Source organism: Zalophus californianus, chromosome 1 (genome assembly GCF_009762305.2).
Source record: "Zalophus californianus isolate mZalCal1 chromosome 1, mZalCal1.pri.v2, whole genome shotgun sequence".
In the NCBI taxonomy this organism is placed as follows: Eukaryota; Metazoa; Chordata; class Mammalia; order Carnivora; family Otariidae; genus Zalophus; species Zalophus californianus.
The window spans coordinates 152001861-152020126 of record NC_045595.1 but is presented as its reverse complement, the minus strand read 5'-3'; the positions used below and the strand labels follow the sequence as shown (position 1 = coordinate 152020126).

At 40.3% G+C, this 18266-nt stretch overlaps 1 protein-coding gene across 5 annotated transcripts in view; it reads left to right on the top strand.

Annotated features, from left to right (window-relative positions):
• Positions 1 to 5092: 5092 nt before the first annotated feature.
• The window catches only part of CFAP91 (cilia and flagella associated protein 91), a 113029-nt gene continuing 99855 nt past the window's right edge, over positions 5093 to 18266 (top strand). For 2 of the 5 annotated variants that reach the window (XM_027586283.1, XM_027586282.1), the window contains exons 1-5: positions 5100 to 5295; positions 11335 to 11411; positions 11920 to 12077; positions 13510 to 13593; positions 14874 to 14930. In XM_027586283.1, coding sequence (XP_027442084.1) covers positions 5172 to 5295; positions 11335 to 11411; positions 11920 to 12077; positions 13510 to 13593; positions 14874 to 14930 — 500 coding nt within the window. In that variant the 5' untranslated portion in view covers positions 5100 to 5171. Of the gene's footprint in view, positions 5296 to 11334; positions 11412 to 11919; positions 12078 to 13509; positions 13594 to 14873; positions 14931 to 18266 lie in introns of all 5 variants that reach the window. The other 3 variants (XM_027586284.1, XM_027586286.1, XM_027586285.1) reach the window with 3 other exon arrangements.

Here is an 18266-nt window from a genome sequence, read left to right as displayed (position 1 = left end):
GTACAGTTAGGGGTGCCTGGGTGGCTCAGATGGTTAAGCATCTGCCTTTGGCTCAGGTCGTGATCCCAGGGTCCTGGGATCAAGCCCCACATCAGGCTCCTGGCTTGATGGGGAGCCTGCTTCTCCCTCTCCCCCTGCTCATGCTCTCTCTCCCTGTATCTCTGTGTCTCAAATGAATAAGTAAAATCTTTAAAAAAAAAAAAGAATGGTACAGTTACCCTACACATGTAGGTTGCTTTTTCTTCTGCCTTTTAAATTATGAAGAGGTAAGCTTTAAGGTTAATGATTGGTTTTAACATAAACACCATTCTTTACTTTTCTTACTCAGTCTAAATGTTGTTAGACTTGTGGGGTTGTTAGAGTAGCAGTTAGTTAGGTTCTAACAGGATACCTGGAGGCCAGGACTGAGGAAGTCATGGCCAGCTATTGGGAAAGTCAGAGGCCTGTCCTGGCAGCACTCCACAAGAAGCCAGATCTAACCAGACAGGCCCGAGATGGTGATGCCATGACAGGAAACCCCTGACCAAATTAGGAAGAAAAAGTGTAAAACACTGCTTCCCACCCCAAGTAATAAATATTTTGCCTCTTAGTAACGGTCAATAAAAGCTAGAAACCGAAACCCCCACGGCACACATTGTTCTTGCTATCATTCTTGCTCTCACATCTCCACAGGGTACTTTTTACTTTAATAAACGTCCCGCTTCTGTTACTCATCCACTGTGCTGCATGTCTGTCCTTGAATTCCTCCTCGTGACAAGACCAAGAACCTTCGGCAACTCCTTCAGGTCTGGCTGGGTCGATGGCTCAGGAACCAGGGTCTCCCCAGTTCACCCAGCAATAGGATGGCCTTAGTCTTAAAGGAAAAGTAGGAGTATAAAACAATGACATTTAGTGTTTCCCATTCTCCCCCAAGAAAAATCTCAAAAACCCACTTCCCCCAAGAAAAACATAACAATTTTAGAGCTGTAACTGAAGATTAAATTGAGAGTAGGTGGTGTGTGGAGACTAAATAATAAAGGATTAGATTCAACCATCTGTTTTACAGAGGCAACTCTGAGGTTGGTTTGATTAGTACCTTTCATATCAAGTTCTTGCTTCCCAATTCTGATTCTAAGCAGCAATATTTTACTATTTTAAGCCTATGGGGCTCTTCACTGTTGCTACTGTAATTGCTATATTAATAGGCAGCAAGAGTTGAAATGGTGAGTCTAATGGACTTTTTTATAGTAAAGTGAATATGTTATTGTGTGGTACTGAATGGAAGCATTACCTATGAATGGCACCAAGCAATCATTCTGTGGTTGGCAGCCCTGGTAATGTAACAAGCAACAATTAAGGAAATACTTTCTAAAATCCCACCATGATGAAAGTACTTAGCTATTTTTCATGCCTAACAAATTCCAGGTGTGAAGACTTTACCACTTAAGGGTAGGAAGTGGATGTTGGTAGAGGAGTGACACCATATGCTGAGAGAGAAGAATTACAAGGCTTGAATTCTCACTTCCCCAGTTAATAAGTTTAGAGGTAATTTTGTACAGTATTTACATTTCTGCCTGCAAATTCCACAGGTAAATATGTACTATATATTATGATCTATAGCTTTTTAAGAACCCTGAAGGGTTTGAAACTTTACCCTATTTGCCTACCACAGTCCCATGAATGCTAGTAGAAGCCAGCAAACTGCTAGGTCAGAGATAAAGGTAATTTATTACTTACAGCTGTAGCAGCAATGTATCAGCATTTTTGTGTCAGTTTGCTGAGCCCCAGTTCCACAGGGTGATGTGAAGAAGGCCAAATGACATCTGCATACATATTGGGTTGCATTACAGGAAAAAATATAGTGAGCTTAGGAAACCCAAATCTTTAATAATGGGTGGTAAGAACGTCTGCCCTTTGCTCAAAGGGAGACTGACTTTTTTTTCTTTTTAAAGGTTTTCATTTATTTGAGAGAAAGTGTGAGAGAGTGAGAGCATGAGTGAGGTGAGGGGCAGAAGGAGAAGCAGACTCTTCCCAATGAGTGGGAAGCCAGATGCAGGGCTCAATCCCGGGACTCTGGCATATGACCTGAGCCAAAGGCAGACGCTTAACCGACTGAGCCACTCAGGCACCCAGGAGACTGACTTCTAAGGCTCGAAGCAAACCTGCCCTTTGCTCTAAAGGTGCACACTATCTCTATTGTCCAAGGTTCTTTCCTACACAAAGGAACAAAGGCAGACAGTATCCCCCTTACAAGACAAGCAGAAACATGGCCAACTGTCTTCCAACATGGCAAAGCATAACTTTAACTTTAATGATTTTTTTAATTAACTAGCACTCCTCTACAATATCAAAGTTACAAGTAAACCACAAGACACAATGTAATTTCATAAAGACTGCACATTATTTCTTGCTGTGTAGCATTACCAAAAGCCTAGTGGTAATACACGTTTATTATCTCCGTTTTTATAGTTAGGAATCTAGGCATGGCTTAAGTAGTTCTACTGATTAGGGTCTCACAAGACTGCAATCAAGATAATGGGTGAGACTGTGATCTTATCTGAGGTTCTAATGAGGAAGGGTATGCTTTTAATCTCACTCAGGTTGTTGGCAGAGTTCAGTTTCTTGAGTTGTAGGATTGAAGGTTTTGGTTTCTTGCTGTGGGTTGGAGGTTGCCTTCAGCTTCAAGAGGCTTGTTATGTGGGGTTCCCCAACATGGCCACTTGCTTCCTTCAAGCAAGGGAGAGAGTGAGCAACTCCAGTAAAATGGCCTGTACGGTCTACCTAAGACAATCACATAGTCACATATATCTCATTGCATTTGACATATTCTGTTGGTTAATGTCTTCCAATATATTTATGGAGGGGGCTGGCTGTTGGCTACTGAAGATAATTAATGTGACTCAGCGAGGAGAAGTCTTTCTGAAGAAGGGAGATTTTAGCTGAGAACTCAAATGATGAAGAGTCAGCAGTGAGAAGATGGGGGACAGGGATGAGGAACATTCTGGGAAGAAGGGACAGAAAGTGGGAAATGTAGCTATGCCCACAAATATTATACCATTATAACATTGTATTTTGTTTCTGTGTCTGTTTTCTCCATCATTCACTAAGCTGTACAAATTATCTCAGAATCTTCAACACCTATTTTATAGTAGATAGTAAATTTGTTTTTTTAAAGATTGATTTATTTATTTATTTGAGAGAGAGAATGAGATAGAGAGAACACGAGAGGGGGGAGGGTCAGAGGGAGAAGAAGACTCCCTGCTGAACAGGGAGCCCGATGTGGGACTCGATCCTGGAGTCCCAGTAGTAAATTTGTTTAATAAATGGATGGATTTATTAATTTAGGAATATTTTATTAAGTTTTCATTTATCAGGAACGTCAGAGATATAAAATGATCATGTGAAGGCCTGTGCCCACAATGAACTCACAGTTGTGTGGAGCAGAGTTGCAAACAACTACAATTCAAAGTGGTCCATGCTCTTGGTGCTATTATAGTGTTGGAAGAAAGAATGAAGCCTCACTCTTTTGGGGGGATTTGAGGAGAACTACATAAAGGTAGTAAAGTTAGCACTGAGTCTTCAGATACCTAAATTAGTTGGGGTGCATAAATAGGAAAAGGCATTTTAGGCAAAGGAATCAGCTTGAGCAAGGGCTTGGGAGTGACAAAGCATATAGCTGGTTTGCAAAACCCCCAAGAAGTTTAGGAGTAAACAAAACCAGGAGTATGTATGGAAAGATGGACAGCATGCCAGGAGGCTTATTCAATAATTGTCTATGGATCACATCAAAAGGACAAAGAAGTCAGCTCTAATGTGTGCCATTAGCCTAACAGGATCATTTGAGTATCATAACTAATAATGAATTAAGACACATCAGATTTGTAAAATGTTTGCATTCCTAATGATACTAAACAAACAAAATCTTACTGGCTAACACTGGACTCATTTCTCTGAAATTTTATAATAAAGTGTAAAACCACAGCATTTATCCAGTCTTTCTTCTAGGATCCTGGTATTTCGGGATAACCAATGAGTTGGTGAAAGTTTTTTTTAAAGATTTTATTTATTTGAGAGAGAGAGTGAGCATAAGTGGGGTGAAGGGCAGAGGGAGAAGCAGACTCCTCCTTGAGCAGGGAGTCCAACGGGGAACTTGATCCCAGGACTCCAGGATCACGACCTGAGCTGAAGGCAGACCCTTAACCAACTGACCCACCCAGGCCCCCCCAGAAGTTTTTTTATAGAATCCCAGATAATAAAATCATTAAAGGTGTTAGATATCTGTTATAAGACTTAAGAGCTATACCAAAATGCAATGTGAAGATTTTTTTTTATCTTTTGATAGGAAAAAAAACAACTATTAAATGACATTTTGGCTTTAACCAGGTTAATTTGAACATGCACTATTAGATAACATGAAGGAATTATTAATTTTGTTAGATGTGATAATGGTGAAGTTAAAAAAATCCGTATCAGTTTGAGATGCACATTAATTTAAGGGTAAAATAGTGTCTGGGATTAGTTTCAAAATACTCAAGCACAGAGCGGGGGAGGGGATGAAACTAGATTGGCAAAATGTGAATCGTTGATTTTTGGTGATGGGTACGTGAGGGTTATTAAAAGTGGATTCACTTTTGCCTGTTTAAAATTTTCCTTAATAGTTTTAAAAAGCATAAGTCCCGCGGAAAGGGGATGTCCGAAATGAAAGACCCCCAACTATTCTAGAAGATTCTCAGATTTCCCAGGGATTTCCGAGAGTTGTGAACTGTAATTGCCGAACTGCTGCCGGATTTGAGCAGCAGACTCCCGCTCTCCGGGAGCTGACCCAGGGTGGGCGGTTGAGGACTCACGGCAGTTTTGGGAGCATAGTGGGAAGCGAGGACATATTTCCCCAACCCGGCGGCCTCCCCTCCTCAGGCCTGCCCTTCTTTTCAATCTTTCTTCCCTCCGAGCCCCACACGCCGCTCATGCACTTGGACGCGTCTCTTTTTCCGCTATTCTTCCTCTCCAGCGCCTAGCTCCACCCCTAACTCTTTCTGACCCTGCTTGTCCTCTCCCACGCCAGCCCCGCCCCTTCCGTTTCTAGCCCCGCCCCTTATCTCGGCGCAGAGGAGGAGGTTACCATAGCCACCGTGCACACAGCAGCTAGGCGTCCCTCGTTAGTCCCCGGCTGGCCGAAGGGAAGAGGCAACATCATGAGCCATGTGGTGACTATTGAGGAGCCCCAGGCCAACCCGCAGGTGTCTCAGACCCGGTGCGGGGTGAGGTCGGGGGCCTGGGGCAACGTCTCCTCCAATCGACAGTATGATTTTCTGTACGGTAAGGGTGGCACCAGACCTCCCTCCTGAGTTATTGACTCCTGGACTAGCTGGGCTTCGGGACGGTGGGACCCGGCCAGGGGTCCGGTGAGCGTAAGATGAGCCTCAGGACGGATCCCTTGTCCGCGGTTATCCTTTGTTGGGTGGGAGCAGCTCCGAGCTCCGCAGGTGGCGGCGCTCTCCGCGCGCGCCCGAAGCCCCAGGTGCGCTCAGCGTCTGGGAGCACCGCGCGGGATCGCCTTAATTGTTCGCCACCGTCTTTTCCTGATAATTTGTACAGCCTTAAGCAATCTTCCTGAAACCTGTTCCCGGTGTTTTGCTATCCAGAAAAGTATGTAATGATTTGCAGGCTTGGAGATTCACTCAACGTTCCCACGTTCAAACTGTGTAAAGTGCCCGACAAAATGACCTTCCCGCCCCCATTCTCCCGGCAACTCCAAATTTGACTTTGTAGATAAAGAAGTAGCAGTTTATCTCACCTTTGTGTCTAGTTTTTCTCTTTTTTAAAAAAACTTATTGTTACTCATCAAAGCATTGCTTATAAACCAGGTCCACTGGATTCTTTTGGGTCAATAAAGGCAGGCCCAGTTTGTTTTAATGCCCTGCTTGTCCGTTTGTGTTTTCTTTTACTGGACCTTAAGTTTCTTGAGTTCTTTAAGTACTTGTTTTATACAGTTTTTCAGCCTTCTCAGCACCTATTCCAGTGTTGGTACATATGCAAGGTACTTCATAAATGTTTAGTGACTTTTGAATTTACTATTAAAAAGAATTTTAATCAGTTAAACATGATTTTTTCTAATTTTGCCCTCATCAGTCCCATGCTCTTCACCTGAACCTTGCATTACTTTTAGCCATGTGCTATCTCCTCTAAGATTCCCAGGATCATCTTTGGATGGGAATCCACAGGTTACCCATTTCCTGGTATAGGGGCTATGTAATGGTTGCTTACATTTTATGGCCAGTGGTTTTCTTTATTCATTCTTGGTTTCATCTTGTAAAATAAGTCTAGTAAACTGTAAACACATCACCGTGTTGATTTCACAGGTAATTTGGAAACTGGATAGACCTCTTCAGTAAGGACAGGCAAAGAATTAACCAAGCTTCTTGTCTCTTTTAAAAGTATTCCTTTCTCTCTCTTTTTTGCAGAGGGATGCTAAATGTTTCCATGTCCCTTGCAAGGAAGAGAAACCCACTCAAAATAGGCCAAATAAAGTTTGGATTGTTCCAATAAAACAGGCAGTCTCACAGCTATTCATGGACAGGAAGCATAGTATAGCCAGGACAAAGTAGAACCAAGACAGGGAAGGTCAGAACTAAGGTATGGTGCCCTTCGGCGTGATTTCTTGGACCTTATGGTTTTTTATCTTGTTTAGGTTGTCAGATTTAGCAAGCAAAAATACAGGATGCACAGTTAAATTTGAATTTGAAATAAATAACGAATAATATTTTAGTATAAATTTTTGGCCCCATGCAATATTTGTGATCTATTTATATAAAAAGTTATTCGTTGCCTATATGAAATTTAAATTTAACTGGGCATCCTGTATTTTATCTGTCAACACTAACCCTTTCTTTTTTCTGCGCATATGTTTCCTTCTTCCATCTAATAAAAAGCCACTTTATGGATTTCTCTTACTATGACAGGGACTGGGGTGGCAATCTACATGACCTCTTATCCTAAAGCTCATCACTAATTGTATAGAGTCCTCATGTATCTTAGCTGAAAAGTGACGAGAGAAATAAGATAGGTTGTTGACAAGCCAGTGAATTGACTGGCTTGGGTCCGATTTCCACCCTGACAGAACTATGGTGGGGTCGGTGTGGTGGTCAGTGAACACCTTCCCAGCTTTTTCACACTTCCCCCCGCTCCCACCCCTCAAGCCCAAAGGCCTTTTCACCATGGTTAATTGTCTGCAAGGCTTTTGCTCCTCTAAGAAGTTTGGGTGTCTTCATTAAACGTAATTTTTACTCTTCTGATCACTCTAGCAATTAAGATTAATTCAGATACCTTACTTTTTTGTGGTACTTTAGAGTTAACATAATTTTCTTAATAGATTTTACCAAATTTATATACCATTTTGCATTTTACTCAGTTTTTTGGTAAATGTTTTGTGTCTCTCAAGTGCCTCTTGAAGTGACCACTGTACGTTGTCACTTTGCTGAATCTGTACATTGATTTGTAGCTACACTATTGCCCTGATAATGAAAGCCTTTTAAATATATAGTTTTCCTAGCTTCCAAAAATGCTTTAAAACACTTTCTATGTTTATCATAAGCTCTTTCCTCCTTTTTTTTCCCCCAGAATATGCAATTTATTATACTTTTGCCTAAAAGTAATCCTTCTGTCTTGGAGTGTGACACACTTCCTCTCTCTCATGATTACCGGGTTGTGACAACTTCCTAGGCTTGCTGGAACAGTTTCTACAGTATGGGTAAATTGGCTGAGGGGCTTTCTCATGGTTTCCATGGGAAACTTCTGCCCATAAAATTCATGGGATTTCGATAATATTAGGCTTGGGAGCCAGAAGGATTGGAGTTGAAATTTTAACTCAGTAAGTGGCTAACTTCTTGAAGCCTCAGTTTCCTCTCCTATAAAAAGGAGGCCTAGTGCCTACCTCACTGGGTTTTTGTGAAGATTAAATGGAATATTGCCCATAAAGCACTTAATACCTGTCTACGAATAAGCAAGTGATACCTGGTGAGTGCTATTACCTGGGCATCTCAGAGGTCCTTCTATTGCCTTTTGAGCATTGATTATGATCACAGTTGTAGGATATGTTGCAGAATGTGTAGTCATAAATCATATAGTATTGTGCCATTATCTTCTCTAGATGGCAGGAACATTTCTATAGATAGTATGTCTTTGTACTCCTTATGGGAAGAAGAGGAGAATAGTTTATAGCTTATTATTCAGATTTAGGGGAAATGCAGGCTAAACTCATTTAAGATGAACAACACAGTTGGAACCATAGACCCAGTGACATCTTTTAAATCACTTAAAATAAGAGTATGAATAGAAATTTCCCTTTGGGGATGCCTGGGTGGCTCTGTCAGTTAAGCATCTGCCTTCGTCTCTGCTTCTCCCTCTCCCTCTGCCTGCCGCTCCCTGCTTATGCTCTCTCTCTCTCTCTGTCAAATAGATAAATAAAAAAATCTTAAAAAAAATTTCCCTTTGTCCCATACTATCCCCAATATATCAGACATGTTGAAGCTATAGCCTTTATCCCTTTAAACAGGTGCATTCATTCAGCCTTCAAATTCACTAGGCTTTAATTTGAGGCCATAAAATATGGCCTCATCATTCCTAATCAGCCCAGTTTCCATCACTTCTCAACTTGAATCATAGGTGTGGATTTGGGTGCTGCAGCTAAAGAAGAGTATACCTAAAGGTGATGATTCCCAAATTCATATCACTGGTCCAGACTTCTCTCCCAAACTCTAGATTCTTATATCAAATTGCCTACTTCATTTCTCCACTTGGACATATAATGGACACCTAAGGCATGCTTTTCATGTTCTCCCTGCAAACCTGCTCCACCACAGACTTTCCTGTGTCAATTGATACCAATCCAATACTTTAGTTGCTAAGTCTAAAAATCTTGGAGCCATCATTGTCTTATCTCTCTCTCTCTCTGACACACACCATTCCAATCCATTAAGTCCTCGCTCTTCCACCTTAAAAATATATCTAGAATCCTTCCCCATTTGATCACTTCTGTTGCCACCACCATCGTTTCTTCTCTAAGCGCACTGCATGAGCCTCCTAATAGGTGTCCCTGTCTTTTCCATTCTTTCCATGCAGTCTCTTCTTCACTGGGCAACCACAATGAACATTTTATTATTTTTTTTTAAGATTTTATTTATTTATTTTAGAGAGAGAGCACATGAGTGAGTGGGCAGAGGAGTAAAGAGGTAGAGAGGAGGGGAGAAGGAAAGAGAGAATCCCAAGCAAACTCCACACTGAGTGCAGAGCCCTATTCGGGGCTCAATCCCACAACCCTGAGATCATGACCTGATCTGAAACCAAGAGTCGGATGCTTAACCGCCTGAGCCACCCAGGAGCCCCTACAATGAACATTTTAAAATGTAAGTCAGCTTTTGTTACATCTTGTCTCAAAATCTTGCAATGGTTTCTGTCCTCACTCAGATTAAAAGCCAAAGTCTTTTCAGTGGTCCACAAAGCCCCATGTGATCTAGGCCCCTGGTAACTTGCCTGACCTTTTATCTACCGTATTTTGCCTCTCTCAACTCTGTTTCAATCCTGTTGGTCTCTGCTGTTCTTCAAACATGTCAGGCATGCTGCCATCCTAGGGCCTTTGCTCTGGCTGTTTCCTCTGCTTCAAATGCTTTTCTTTCAGATAACAGTATAGTTAACTCCCCACTTGCAAGTCTCCTTAAATGTCACCCCTTGGGGCACCTGCGTGGCTCAGTCAGGTTAAGCATCTGCCTTTGGCTCAGGTCATAATCCCAGGGTCCTGGGATCGAGCGCCATGTCAGGCTCCCTGCTCAGTAGGTAGCCTGCTTCTCCCTCTCCCTCTGCTGCTCCCCCTGCTTGTTCTCTCTCTCTCTCGCTCCTCTCTCTCTCTCTCTCTCTGTCAAATAAATAAATAAATAAAATCTTAAAAAAAAAAGTCACCCCTCAATGAGGCCTGGCCTGCCCTGACTCCCCTGTGTAAAATTGCAACCCAATCTCCATTACCTGCTCTTTCCCCACTTTTTAAATAACACTGTCCTCTAACATATTATATAATATGCTAATTTGTTGTGTTGTTTATTGTCTCTCTCTCTCATGAAGTCAGGGATCTTTATCTTTTTCTTGATATGTTCCAGGCACCTTGAACATAGTAAACTGTTAATAAATCTTGAATGAAAGAGAGCTGAGCCTCTTGTAGTTTTTCAACCTTGGGAGAATATTAAATGTCTGCATCCAATATATCATTTTTGTTGGGTAACTGAGGAGTTATTAGACTCTAGGAATTGACTCACATTATCTAAATTAAATTAAATTTAAATTACATATAAATCACAATAACAGTTATTAATTTCTGTGAAGAAATATGTTGCCAAGTCATCTAGACTAGTTGGTCAGGGTATTTGTTTCTCAAGAGATATCTACTAGGGAAATCAAGTTTCTGAAGGTTGCTTATGAATTTAATATCATATTGTTTAATTTTAAGGGATGGTATAATCGATCATAAATACTCTTCATTGCTTTAAAGATATACCTAACAAGTCCATACTTACAATAACAGGGCAATCTTTTGTGGAACTTTGGAGAAAAAACTTAGTCCCATCATCAACATCCTTCTAAATTTAAGGAGTGTGGGGCGCCTGGGTGGCTCAGCCATTAAGCGTCTGCCTTCGGCTCAGGTCATGATCTCAGGGTCCTGGGATCGAGCCCCGCATCGGGCTCCCTGCTCCGCAGGAAGCCTGCTTCTCCCTCTCCCATTCCCCCTGCTTGTCTTCCCTCTCTCGCTGTCTCTCTCTCTGTCAAATAAATAAATAAAATCTTTAAAAAATAAATAAATAAATAAATAAATTTAAGGAGTGAATTATAGTTGATTTTATTTATTTATTATTAGAGAATGACATTTTCCTACTATGTTTATGAATTCTGAGGTGACATGTTGCTAAGAGTTTGTATCTTTCCCTTGTACTGAATATGGGAGGTAGTGCCCCCAATGTGTTATTTCTTTTACTTGTAAATTGGTGTAGTTAGCGTATACAGGGTCTCTCATCTTAGAGTATTTCCTGGGCTACCCAGACGCAGAAAGTGGTTTGTTCATAGGAGAGAAAAGACGGTGTGTTTAGGCTCTGGTGCTTGAGGACATATCAGGCCTACTTTTTGCCTTGCAATTCTATAACCTGACTTTGGAATATACAGAGGAGAAATGCATCTAACAGACTCTCACTGGTGATAGAGTTAGGCAATATCTAAATCTTGTAATTTGTTTTCCAATTAAGAAATTACATTATTTTGCCATTATTCTCAGTCTAGATATATTCCATTTCTTATACCACCTGATTGTTTATTTTGCAGATCCATTGTTTATTGTGTCAAGTGAGAAAGACCACACGCAGGCAAATATCCAAGCTAACCTGATTCAAAACAGACTGGTAGGTCCAATTCAATCACTAAGGCAGCCTAATGAACTTGAACCATCCAGTTTTGCTAACCACACTAATCAGCTTGACTAATCATGAGATCTCCAGTGGATTTTATATTCTGCAGAAATTACTCTGCCATGATTACTAGGGGATAAGACATCTTGATACTTGTGGCCCAATGTGAAGATTAATTAACTAATAGTGAATAAAGGACTCATTAAACCTAATTTATTTCAGTGGGAAAAGTTATATATGCCTGTGTTAAAAGAATTCAAGTAGTACAAAAACATATACAGTATGAAATAAATTCTAACCCTCATGCCCCTTCTTATAATCATCCACTGTTATCAGTTTCTTGGGTATCTTTTAGAGATATTCTGTGCATATACAATTACCCTTCTTTCTGTGCTGCATACACTATTTTGTACCATTTAAAATTTACAATAACAAAATGCTTTAGAAAATCTGATGGTAAAATTTTGTCCTTTTCCTCCCCATCTCCCTGTCCTAATTTTAGAGAAAAGTTCCCCGGTTTAGAAGCATGTTCAGTAGCTTGATCCATTATCCAAGATATTCTCTGTATCGGAGCAGGGCAGACCCTGTCCCACCATTCATGCGCCAGGAGTGGAAAGGACAGGAGGGGAAACGCAGGGAAGCCCGCGGGCGGTTTGCCATGTAAGTGTCATGTAGCTTTGGCTGCTACGCACGTTTTTAAATTTTATTTATTTTTGAGAGAGAGAGAATGACAGAGAGAGAGAGCACGAGAGGGAAGAGGGCCAGAGGGAGAAGCAGACTCCCCGCTGAGCGGGGAGCCCGATGCGGGGCTCGATCCGGGGACTCCGGGACCATGACCCGAGCCGAAGGCCGTCGCCTAACCGACTGAGCCACCCAGGCGCCCCTGCTACTCATGTTTTTAATGAATGCATTTTTCTTCTTAAGATTTGTTTATTCTGCATTTTTTAAAAGTATAATTGGGATGTTATACCTAGGTCAATTGACCCCAAATTCTCTCTCTTAAACCCGCTAGCCAAAACAAGCCTGATTCAGGGGCAGTGGTTATGGGTTTATAGGTTAGTAGATATTCTCAGAAGCTTGGAGTGAATGTATATATATATATAACATATATATATTATTAAATGACAATTTGCCACCAAAGGTAGAGGTAGAGGTGACTGAATTTGTTTCTTTGATCCATCTTAGAAATTGCAACTATATCCTTCTGCTAGTATCTAAATATATATATATAGATTTGGAGATTTGCAGCCAAAGCATCTTCAGAGACAAGTCTCTTGAATTCTTTATTCTTTTAATTATTTACAAGTCATGCCTAGTAAATTAAAAGAAAAAAGTTACCTTTCAGCCTGGACATAAAAAGTTGTCTCTTTTTTTTTTTTTTTAAAGATTCCATTCATTTATTTGAGAGAGAGAGAATGAGAGAGAGAGAGCACGAGAGGGAAGAGGGTCAGAGGGAGAAGCAGACTCCCCGCTGAGCGGGGAGCCCGATGCGGGACTCGATCCCGGGACTCCAGGATCATGACCTGAACTGAAGGCAGTCGCCCAACCGACTGAGCCACCCAGGCACCCAAAAAGTTGTCTCTTAAAACTCTATTATTCCTGGGCGCCTGGGTGGCTCAGTCGTTAAGCGTCTGCCTTCGGCTCAGGTCATGATCCTGGAGTCCCAGGATCGAGTCTCACATCGGGCTCCCTGCTCGGCCGGAAGCCTGCTTCTCCCTCTCCCACTCCCCCTGCTTGTGTTCCTGCCCTCGCTCTCTCTCTCTCTGTCAAATAAATAAATAAAATTTAAAAAAAAACTCTATTATTCCTATGTACTATTAATTAAAAGTGTGCATTTTTGTATGTGAGATTTCATAAATATACTCTTTTCTTACTCTTACTTCCCCTTGTTAGCTCCCGGTTTCCTGCTCAGGGAAAGTAATTATTATCTAGTCTGAGATGTAGGTCAGTCAGATGCATGTTATAGAAGACTTTGCTCTCAGTCTCAGATACCCTGTGCATCTCCCACTTTATAGACATAAAAATATGAAATAGAAATTATATTTGGAAATAACATGTTAGAGTTTAATAATGTTTTCCTGCTTCATTTTAGAACTGATAAGTCTTTTCAGATGACTAAAGAGGCTTATGAAGATCCTGAAATTACTGGAAGGAATCGCTATAAATATTTTGAAAGGTAAGAAGTAATTACTAATGAAAATGAGCCCTGATATTATTAGAAAATGTCTTTATGATAATGATAGCAGCTATCAGTTTTGAGTGCATGCAGTGTGTCAGGTACCAGTTTAAGTGCTTTATATATATATAATCAATTCTCCTTTTTAGACTGTATTTTTTTTTAGTTTATGTGCTGCCGAACTGAGCACTAGACTGTATTTTTAAGTAATCTCTACACCCAATGTGGGGCTCCGGCTCACAACCCTGAGATCAAGAGTTGCATGCTCTACCAAGTGAGCCAGTGAGGCGCCCCCATATAATCAATTTTTACAACAGAAATGTAGGATAAGATATATTATCCCTATTTATCAGTAAGGAAGCTGAGACGAAGAGAGGAAAAATAAATTGCTTAAAGTCTCTTAAGTTAGCAAGTGGCAGATCTGGGATTCCAGAACTTCAGAGGTACTAGCTGTAAATAAGAATGTATATTTGAGAACAAAATGAAGTCATCAAATCAAGTGAGATACAGCAGAGACATCATGACAGTATAGTACATGGGAAGTTGTTATAAGTGGCCAACAGGTGACATTCACTGTGTTTTTGTGAATGTTGCCAAAACCAACATGGTCGAAAGTTTCACTTTGTTTCATTTGTGATCAATACTCATGTGATAATCATACAGTCAGATTAAAATAAAATGAGGATCTCCCTATAGGTCTTATGTGGTTAGAAAAATAGTCTTGATGCCATATGTACATAAGCTTCCTTGAGAAAGTAAATTTGTAATCCACGTTGTTATTTGTGAGCAACCTCTTCAGAGAAGTTTTATAATGCTGACTTTTTAGAGAAATGTTAAATTTTCAACACAGTATACCCAATTCCTAGACTTTCTGGGGGTAGTTTTTAAAACTAAATTACTGAGAATTTCAGAATGTTTCAGGGAACTAGAGAAGTTGCTGGGAGCTCATGACCAGCTGAAGCCCAGGTATAAGGCATTACTTATGAAAGTGTGATTTGTTTACCATCTGCAGGGAAAACATTGGAATGTTTATTACAAATGCAGATTCATTAGCTCTGTCTTAAGTCTACTGGATTTCGTGGGCTAGACTTGGTAATTTGCATTTTAAAACAAAAATCTCCCCACTCTCCAGTGATTTTGTATTTGTCCAGGTTTGAGGATTACCAATACAGGATATTCAAGTTCACTGATTTTAAGGGACTAATATGAGGATTGGAATAAAGCCCAGAGAGCACACAGTGTAAAAGCCCCACACGTTTGTGTTCTTCTTTCTCCACCAGGCCTTTCCTTCCATTTCATCAACAGATGCCATTCAGTGTTGTTTTTGCAGCAACCAAGTAAGTAACCATTATTTTACAACTTTTTTTCCTAGCTTTTTATTTATTGTTTGTTCCCATATTTGTTTCCAGAAGATAGTTCTGTAAATCAACATTTTTCAAATTCCAGATCACAAATCATTAGAAAGTCATGACATATTTTAGTGGGTCATGAACAGCATTTTAGAAAATGAAATAGAAAATAACCAGAAGCATCAGATACATTGAGGGTAAATTGCCTTTTTGCTAATAACTTCTGTTTTGGATAGATATATACATTTTTTCATATGTAGTGATTATGATGTAAAATGTATTTCTTATTACATGTTATGGTAAAAATATAAGTTAAAAAATGCTTTAAATATCCTCTTTTGCTTCCCTGAAACACACATTTATTTGGCAACAGCTCTTCAACATTTTATCAAGAAAACTAATCAGTTATGAAATAGTTTTTGAGTACTGGAAGTTCATAATTTAATAATCATAATCTACACAAGATAATTTAATATACAAAGATCAATGAAACGTGGTTTCTGTCCCACAGAGGAGTGGACCAAGGTGAGAGAGAGGTAAAGGCCAAGGGTTGAATCTGGGTTGAAGGTGCAGTTCTCCAGTCTTGTTTTAGGGCTATACTGTTTCCTGTGTCAGTATAACTTAATTTGTGTATAAGAGAAAAAAATGAAATGATCAGGAAAAGAAACCTTTTTTACGGTATCAGATTTCTGAACAGAAATTTAGATAGGGCTTGGCTTTCAAACAAGCCTTTAAAGGATACCCTAACGATACAGCATTTTATGAATAGAATATATGTTATAAATGTCTGTAATCCTCAAGATAAGTGCCAGTTGTGATCCTGATTCTCTGATTTTTTAATTTTTTTTTAAAGATTATTTATTTATTAGAGAGTGCATAAGCAGGACGGGGAGGGGGTCATATGCAGACTCCCCACTGAGCAGAGAGCCTGACATGCGGCTTGATCCCAAGATCATGACCTGAGCCAAAGGCAGACACTTAACTGACTGAGCCACCCAGGCACCCCTCTCCTCTGATATTTTAAGACTATGCGTGGATACCATTGGCTCTTATATAGATGGAGAATAGATTTCTTTCCCTCCCCCTAGAGAGATCAACTTTGTGTGGTGTCAGTTTACTTGGGGACAGCTGCAGACTTGTTTTCAGTGAAATGCTCTGTATGAGAAAAGGAGAACATATGAGATTGGTAGATCCCTATAGATAACTTTGATAATTCTTTAAAAGCAGGCTTAGTGGATCACCTACTATGGAGGTAATAATTATATCAGGTCTAAAAGTTGTTTAATTAATTGTGGGGAATTCTGAGGTCTACAGCAGTGAACACTGAGCCTCTTCTTTTCTAAATAACTGTGATGTGGGAGATTCCCTATAAGAATTAAACCGTAATGGTTGACATCTTAGATACTCTCTTTCTTAGAAGTTTTTAAAGAATTAATCAGTATCTCTGAATGAAGTCAACTCTGGGATTCTGGCAGGGTTCAATTTCTGAGCAAGGAGGATAATCCACCTTATGTTAGCAGGGATAGAATTGTCTGGGGGACCAGCTGGCCTTCTCCAGCCATACCCTTTTCATGGTTAACTGTTGGAGTCTTTACTTTGGACTCATGTAAGCATCTTGGGGAAAAGGATAAAAAGTTAACATTTTTAAAAAGTTCAGTGGCAGATTTTAGTTCCACATGTAAGGAGCTTGGCAGTTGCCATCTGTCCTAACAATAAGTAAAAAGCTGAACAAACTGAAAAAGCAACAACTTTTCTTGGATCTGTAAGAAAGGGGAGGATTCAGAACAAACTGCTCCCCTAAGATTAGAGAGGCATGCTTATAAGCAGGCATGGCTTCCCAGAATCTTAGAGATTCATGAGTGGAAACCACTCCAGAAACCAAGTCCAGGTAGGAAAACCTGAACAATAATTGATGAATTGCTGGAGGCTCTGAGAATTAAATTCTAGGGGAACCTAGTCATTGGGGCTCCGACAATTTTGTGAGATTTACCTCCAGGACCTCAAGTAGGTTCTCACAGGGCATTTGGGGAAAAATCCCCTCATGCTCTTGGTAGGGGGAGTGGAAAGGAAACCATTTTGAAATATGCCAGAGCACTCTGTTCTTCTTAACAAGGTCAGCTGTTAGGAGAAACTAGTTAACCAGAGCCTAACCTGCTGGGTATTATTAGAGCCTAACTGACCTGGGGGAAGGAAAATATGCAACTCTAGCCTCCTCTAGCCATCTTGCCCCACCTAGGAGGGGGGTGGGGAGAAAAAACTGAGAAACACTTAAGAAATTCTCAGTCCGGGGCGCCTGGGTGGCTCAGATGGTTAAGCGTCTGCCTTCGGCTCAGGTCATAATCCCAGGGTCCTGGGATCGAGTCCCGCATCGGGCTCCCTGCTCCTTGGGAGCCTGCTTCTCCCTCTGCCTCTCTCTCTCTCTCTCTCTCATGAATAAATAAAAATCTTTAAAAAAAAAAAAAAAGAAATTCTCAGTCCATATGCATAGGCTCACCAAAAGACTGAGATATAATCATAGGATAATAGAACACTTATCTTCCCCCCCCTCCTCACCTCACCACCACATTACTAAAGGCCTATTTACAGTAGTTTTTCTTACCCAGTACATTATGTGTAGCAGTCAAGAAACAAAAGGCATACTGAAAGGCAAAAAACACAATTTGAAGAGACAGCATAAGCATTAGAACCAGACATGGCAGTTATGTTGGAATTATCAGATCAGGAATTTAAAACATCTATGATTAACATCCTAAGGGGCTCTAATGGATAAAATGGATTGCATGCAAGATCAGACAGACAATGTATGCAGAGAAAAGGAATCTTGAAGAACTAAAAAAAAAATGCTAGAAATAAAAAATGCTGTAACAGAAATGAAGACTACCCTTAATGGGCTCATTAGTAGACTGGACATAGCTTAGGAAAGAATTTTGGAGCTAGAAGATATAACCATAGAAAACTGGAAAGCAAAGAGAATAAAGACACAAAGACTGAAGAAAAGGAACAGAATATTCAAGAACTGTGGGCAACTACAAAGATATAATAAATGTGTAATGGAAATACCAGAAGAAGAAAGAGAGAAAGGAACAGAAGACATATTTGAAACAATGAGGATTTCCCCAAATTAATGTCAGACACCAAACTACAGAGTTAGGAAGCTCAGAGAACACCAAGCAGGATAAATGCCAAAAGAAGTACACTGAGACATATCATATTCAGACTAAAGAAAATCAAGATAAGAAATTTTGACAGAATCTAGAGGACAAAAATGCCTTACTTATAGAGGAACAAAGATGAGAATTACTTCTGACTTCTCAGAAATCATGT